Source organism: Herpailurus yagouaroundi, unplaced genomic scaffold (genome assembly GCF_014898765.1).
Source record: "Herpailurus yagouaroundi ecotype Mexico unplaced genomic scaffold, PumYag 216, whole genome shotgun sequence".
NCBI lineage: Eukaryota > Metazoa > Chordata > Mammalia > Carnivora > Felidae > Herpailurus > Herpailurus yagouaroundi.
Window position 1 is genome coordinate 5,458,913 of NW_024412447.1, and position 7,459 is coordinate 5,466,371.

Consider the following 7,459-nt stretch of genomic DNA (forward strand, 5'->3'; position numbering starts at 1 on the left):
TTGCCAGATGGATATGGCTACAATCCTTGCTCCACCTGTCCCTACTGACACTTTGCAGGACACAGGACAAAACCGGACCCTGGCCGTTTGTCTTTGGCGTCTGTCACATTTGGTCCTTACCTGGCCAGCCCTACAGTTCCTACCTCTCCTAAGTCACGGATTTGATCAAAGATGCCCTTGGCAGTGGTATTAGATGGGCTTCGTCCTACCTCCCAGAGGCAAAATCTGGTGGGTGGCACCTCCAGCCTCTCCCTAATGGCGGGACTCCATTCTCAGAACCTGAGAATCTTGGAACAGGGCAGGATTGTGAGACTGCATTCTGTCCCCCACGCGGTTCCTCCCGGGCTTCCCTGCCCCACGATGGCTCCTCCCCCGTGGCCTTCTCCATGACTGCTTCATGTCAGCCACTGCCTGTCTTCTGCTGGAGCACAAGGGGGCTGTCTCCGGCTCCGTCCTCAGGTTCCCTCCCCACGCCCAGGGGCAGCTCGCCGAAGCTAGCCATGACCACGGTGCAAGCGGCAGGTAGGGGCCACTGGACAGGGCGGGCTGGCCAGAGGAGAGGGTGGAGGGGCTGGAGGAGGAGAGGGGATGAGGATGGGCGGGTCTTTGCAGCAGAGGTGGCCCCTCTCCTTGGGGACCCCTGCCCACTCAGCCCTCCCAGGCCTCCTGGTTTCACAGAGCTCCTTACCGACACAATGTCAAAGCCTTGGTCCCTTCTGCTTTCCTCTGTGACCTGCAGGAGAAGCAAGCTCTGGGTGTCACTGGCAAAACAGAATAAGGACAGAGAAGGGAGGCCAGAACCCTCGGAGGCCCTGCAGGGGGCTGTAAAACTCACCGGCTGGGGCAGCTTATGGAGGTCCCCCCGACCTAACAAGGTGGCCTGTCATCTCCACTTGGAAATGGCCATTTGCTTCCCCCCAGCCAAAGAAGATACCCAGTTGTCATAAATTCAGTGCTCTGGTAAATGGTAACAAGCTTACCTTGGTTTCTCTTTACTGTCGCAAATTAAACAGTGACAGATGTCCAAGGGAAATCCCTTCTGTAAATCTGAATAATTGTGATTGACCTCTGGGAGAGGGTAGAAGAGTCTGGGAGGTACACTGTTTTCCCTGAATGATGCCCTGTAATCACACTGCGTGAGATCCCAAAAGGCATGAATCTTCTTCATGGACGTCTTCCCTGTGTTCTGGGCACTCTTGACTTTTTAAAACCAGGAATGTCTTTCTGGAATGATCCAGACCCATTCCTAGCCTGAAGGGGGACGCACTTCATGGCCTATGGGCCAGAGTGCAGATCCGGAGGCGGGGGGATCTGGTTTGAATCATTACTGGGCACATGATCTTGACAAGTGACCTTAAGGTCAACAGTTAATGGAGCACCTACTGTTCCAGGCACTGGAGATACAGGGATAAGACACTATCCCGGCGCACGGGGGGGCGCCCCCCCCTTCTGTGGGCCCAACTTAGTGGAGAGATTGGCTCTTTCCTTATATGTAAACTGAGATAATAAAATCTGAGGATCGTGGCCCTGATGTGGGTAACATGAATCACAACCTAGCACCCGGCACAGAACAACGTGACAAAGGTTGGGTTTCTCCCTGTGAGTCCTGTTGAGAAATGGGGATTCTATCATTGTGGAAGGTGATGAGGTAAACGTGGCCCCCACTGAGGAGCCATTGTAATAGTTCTGGAAGAATGCTTGAAGTCTTAGTCTAAGAAAGCCTGGCTTACGAAGGCTAAGTGACCAGTTTAGGCTTGAGAGCTGTTCTCTGTGTGGAAATCTGGGTGGGCACTAGCTGTTCCAGCCTCAGCCCACTTCCTCGTGTGCCGCCCTCAACATCCAAACTTGGCTGCCGTTTTCTTGGGACTTTCCCCTACCCCCAACCAAGAAGACCTGGGCGGGGCTTAGTCAGTTAACCATCCGACTTCACCTGAGGTCATGATCTTGTGGTTTGTGGGTTCGAGCCCCGCATCAGGCTCTGTGCTGACAGCTCGGAGCCTGGAGCCTGCTTCCGATTCTGTGTCTCCCTCTCTCTCTGCCTCTCCCCCACTTATGCTCTGTCTCTGTCTCTCTCTCAAAAATAAATAAACATTAAAAAAAAAACCCGTTTGTAAAAGCACTCTGAACATGGTGGTGATAAAAGGCGTTAAATCAGTTTTGCATGTGGTCACCACAGATGGGTCTGACTTCTGAGTTTTCTCCTGTTACTGGTCTAGCCCATCAGTTATAGCCATTAATACTGAACTGCTTTTCAGGGGTATTGAGAACAGCTACTTGGAAATTTATTTAGCTAGAGACCTGCTCTCCAGAATTTGCTCTTTGTTCTTATGAGAATTGCTAGAAAATGTTGACCCAAAGACATTTCCTGTTTCAGTGTATGAATGTGTTCTCTCAGGTCCGCCTATGGAGCGAGGGCCACCTCTTAGAGAAGGAAGGGTGTAGTATGGATTTAAATCTATGGATACATGTCACTTATGATGAGATTTACTGTGTGACCCAGCAAGAAATTGTCATCCGTGTTGCATAGAAACACGTGCTTAATTTATAAAATATTTAGAAATATTTGCCTACCAGAATTGTAAGGCTTATCACAGGCTTACCAGAAAACTTAAAACTCAGTGTTTATCTAAGATAAACATTTAGCAAATATTTGGTGAGAGCCTTCTCTGAGCCAGGCACTTGTAATTGGTTACAGCCTTGGGTTTTGAAATGATATTTGCTGCTTTTTTTTTTTTTATACCACAATCCCAGCCATGTGAGATGCTAGTTTCCTGAATGTGCAAGACACTCACGTGATGGGTTATCAGCACTTTTCAAAGTCTGCGAAAAAGGGCATGATCCTTGTTTTGGTTTCCTCTGGGTACAGCTGGGGAGAGTCCTCGGTGACTGTCAAGGTCTGGAGGACGGCGGCACCTCCCCGGCCCGACCGGGTCCCCTGCAGAGCGCTCCTGGTTAAGACGTGTACACATAGCAGTTAAGTGAGCAGTTACTTTTATGGAAATGGCAATACTAAAGAAGTTTTTTTGACGTACACACATGGACGTGCCGGATTTCAGCCATCTGTAAGATGGGCACAGAGGAAGTGACGTTCCAAGTCTTCTTGCACAGGAACGTATTCGTGTTAACATCAGCGGCTGCTGGCTTTTCTTGTGCACTTTGCACGAGAGCTGTGCACAGTGATTGTTAGTGGCCTGAGTGCTGATGTGGGCTTGGCGACCTTGGAAAAGTTACGGGACCTCTCTGTGCCTTGGTTTTCTCATCAAGCAGTTGGGGGCTGTCCAAGTCTACTTCATGGGATGGCCCCGAGGATGAACTGAGATATCAACTGTATTGTAGGTGTTTAAAAATTCAACCAAGTGGGGCTCCTGGGTGGCTCGGTCGGTTAAGCATCCGACTCTTGATTTCGGCTCAGGTCATGATCTCACGGTGGTGGGATCAAGCCCCACATTGGGCTGTGCCGTGGACGTGGAGCCTGCTAGGGATTCTCCCTCCCTCCCTCTCTCTCTTTCTCTGCCCCTCCCCCATGTGCTTACACACACTCTCTCTCTCTCTCTCTCTCTCTCTCTCTCTCTCAGGAAAAAAAAAAAAACAAAAACCTGAGTATATGTAAAGATCAATTTGACTTTATTTTGTGACTTGTGAGTCGGGCAGCATCCCATCCGGCACATAGAAGGGAGCTCGGGAGGGGCACCCACGTGGCTCAGTTGGTTAAGCGACCAACCTCGGCTCAGGTCATGATCTCACAGTTCGTGAGTTTGAGCCCCGCATCCAGCTCACTGCTGTTGGCACAGAGCCCACTTCAGATCCTCTGTCCCCCTTTCTCTCTGCCCCTCTTTGCCCCCTCAAAAATAAAATAAAGCATTAAAGAAATAGGGCCCCCGGGTGGCTCAGTCGATTAAGTGTCCGACTTCAGCTCAGGTCATGATCTCATGGCTTGTGGGTTCGAGCCCCACATCGGGCTCTGTGCTGACAGCTCGGAGCCCAGAGCCTGCTTCGGGTTCTGTGTCTCCCTCTCTCTCTGCCCGTCCCTTGCTCGTGCTAAACATTACAATTTTTAAAAAACATTAAAAAATAAAAAAGGAGCTCGGGAGAACCTGCACAAAATGGGAGACTTTTACAGGCAGAGGGGGAAAGGCAGGGAGGGAGTGGGTTACCTCCCCTTTGGGGGATAAAAGGATTCTGCCACGTGGATCACCTCACTACTGCCGACCAGGATGTTCCAGATTGACTGGTTTAAAACTGCACTCCTGCCAAGGGTTGAAACTGCAGTTTGGCTAGGTAGTTAAGTCTTGGTTTGCTGACATGGGGCTGAGCACAAGTGACTCCGTTTGGGGCCTTTTTACCTGGTTTTTGTCACATAGTTTATTCCTGGTCTCCCTTTGAAGTCAGCATCTCTGACCTCGGTCAGCTCTTCCGCTGCCTTGCGGTCAGACCCTGATTCCGTAGCCTGGCCGCACACCCGTTCTCCTCAGTGACTTCCCTACTTTCTCTTCTCTCCTGGAACCCCAACACCCCTCCCCTATCCTCGGTCTCACTGCTGCCCTTCCTTCCTGTGTCATACGGAAAACAGAAGCAGGCAGAAGACAGCACCCGCCTTCGTCCACCTGCACGGGCACCCACGCGCTCTACCTTCTCCCGTTCCTGTGGGTGACTCTGGGATCCCAGCAGGGGCTGCGCCGCCATCTACCGGGCACTGGACCCCAGCTCCTTCCGCCGCCCCCCCTCTTTCTCCCACATCCTCCCTCTTCCTACTTTATACACATGCTGTTACTTTCCTTCCGCCCAGAACACAAGCAAACACACCAAGCTGGTCCTTCTGGTCCCACAGCTAACTCTGACCCCCGTCCGGGCTCTGCTCACCTCCCGGACGTGCCCACTCCAAACACCGCTGGGCCACCTTGCGCATCTCACCCCCGTGGCCTTGACCCTGCTCATTTCCCCCCCATGGCACTCCCCATTTTCTAACACTGCCCCCACCCCATTGGAGTGTAGCCCACAAGGCAGGATGCTGCCAGTTTTGTGGCATCCTGGGCAGGGTGTGTGCTCCATGAATACTTGAGGAGTGGGTGATCGGCCGTCAGCCACTACGTTCGTCTCAGATCTTTATCACAAGGCTAATGCTTTATAGTTACTTTCCTGCCTCGCCTTTCTTTGGTTTGGTGTTTCTTTGGGATTTGCGTGCACAAGTCAGCCTGTGCGAGCCTGCAGACGGCTTTGTCTGATTCACATCCGTGTTCGGGCGATACTGTCGCCTGAGCCAGAAACCTGAGCATCACGAGTGTTCCACAACCATCCAGGAGGTGACCAAAGCTCAATGGGCTCTTGACCTCTCTCACACCTTTCCTGGTCCCTAGGGCCAAGTCAGCGCTGGCATTCTAGACGGGACTTCTGCCCTCGTACTCTTGGGGCACCCAGGGCTCTTGGGCCCCTCTAACCCTCTCACTGCACTGCCATTGTGAGTTTACTGGCTGGCTCCCTGCCAGACTGCTCCTTCTGTGTGTCCCTGGCCTGTCATCTTTGCCCCTCCCCCCACCCCCAGGCCTTTTGTGGCCTGTGGGATAACAGGTCACACTCAACTTGCTCAAGAATTAAGGAGCAGGACCTGTTTTGTGTCTGTGAGCAATGTTTACCAGAGTAATGTTGGGAAATCCCAAGCCACATCCTCTCATTCACGAATATGGATTTCCAAGCTGGGGGTGGGGGGGGAGGAGGAATCAATTATTGGAGGAAAAGGGAGCCAGAGGCTAAGGATTTTGTGGAGTTTGATTAGCAAACAAAGGCACGTGAGGAAGGGAGAATTAACCGGGGAAATTGAAGGGACATCTGCCAGGGACATCTGCCGATTTACTTGCAGTCCAATGAGAAATGACCTCACCAGCTACCTGCTACTACATTGGCACCGTTGGGTGTTGGGGAAGGACGGGGGACCCCATATGGGTGTGCACAGCTGACAGAGTGTTAGCAGGCTTGACCTAAGCCCACTTTCACTGGTCGATGAGGTTGGGGATGCACCCCTGTTTTTCCCTGGTGGGGGCTCTTGTCCTGTGGAGCCATTTCTCCCACAGGCCAGGACCTCTGCTGGCCCCAGAGCCCTGGCCCCTCTGCAGTCTCTTTTCTTGACCTGGCCCTCCCCGGATGCTAGCCAGACCCATCCCTCGTTCCGCCCCACAGGATGCTGGGATGATGGTGACCGGTTCAGGAGATAAAAGGTGGGGATGGGCTTTGAGGAGTCACACTTGTGACAGAGAAGATGGTCTCTTCGGAGAAATTCAAAATAGGCTGGGGTCTCAGCAGTCCTTTGTCCTCGCGCTGGATCAAACTGCAGGCCACGTAAAAGAGGCTGGGAAACACCAAATGCTACAGAAGGCCCTGGAAAGGCCTAGAGGAGCTACAAATTCAGATCTTTATTTTTAAAGTTTTTTACAAACCCATTAAGCATTAGCAGGTGACGGGGAAAATGCTTCTTTGAGGGAACCCAATCGAGTGGTTGGTCTTTGCGCCGAGTTTAGGCCACTCCCCTTGTCTGAGCCTCTGTCCCCGGCCCGGGCCCGTAAACCAGGGCTAATAAGTACCTCTCGGGTTGCTGTGCCGATGAGTGAAACCGAGGAACAACCGGAACAGTGCTTGTCACGTAGGAGGTGCTCAATAGCTAGGGTTTTGTCCCCAAATGGGGAGTTATTTGTAATCAGTGGCTGCAACTCCTAGAAATGATCTAATTTGTCAAGACGAAAATCGAGGGAATGAGCATCAGCCGAGCGCGAGCAGCCAACGTTGAGATGCGCGCCCTGCTTCTTCCCGCAGGGGTTTGAGCTTCCATTGACCCCGGCAGCGGCCCTGATTGAGATCCGGGGTCACTCGGAACGCGGAGCCCCTCCCCCCCGCTCCTTTGCCCAGGATAGATAACAGCCGGGGGACTCGCCCATCCTGGACCCTCCTCCAGGCCGCCCCGGGTCCCTGCCCTTCCCCGTGGTGAGTGGGCTCGGGCCATCGGATCTCCCGCCTACCACGGGGGTCTCCGCTAGGAGATGGGTGGGGCCGACCCCGGCTCTGGAAGGGGCGGGGTCCGCGGGCCATAAAAGTCGCGACCCAAGTGCGGCACCTCCCCCCAGCCCCCTGTGCGGGAGGCAGTCTCCTCGCGGTGGGAGGTCTGGGGGCCGCGGAAGCGGCGCAGGGCAGAGCGCTGGGTCAAGGCTGCAGGCGGCCTAGCGGGTGGCCCGGGGCGGGCGCGGCCCCTTTAAGACGCCGCGTCGGCCCCGCCCCGCGTCGCACCCCCCGCCGGGAGCTGCGCCACGTGACCCGGGTCTTGTGACTGGCCGGGGGGAGGCGCGGAGGGGAAGCCCGCGGCGCCCGCCTCCGAGAGGGGCCCAGCCCCGCAGCCACCGCCGCTGCCGCTGCCGCCGGCGAGGAGCGGGTCCCGCTTTTTTTTTTTTTTTTTTTTTTTTTTTTTTTTTTTTTTTTT

General features: G+C 53.8%; 1 protein-coding gene across 1 annotated transcript in view; it reads left to right on the forward strand.

Moving 5' to 3' along the window:
* The first annotated feature begins 382 nt into the window (after positions 1-382).
* The window catches only part of BRI3 (brain protein I3), a 16,821-nt gene continuing 9,744 nt past the window's right edge, over positions 383-7,459 (forward strand). The window contains 2 exon segments of the mRNA XM_040455876.1: positions 383-442; positions 444-522. Of these exon segments, the coding sequence (XP_040311810.1) occupies positions 398-442; positions 444-522 (124 nt within the window). The 5' untranslated portion in view covers positions 383-397.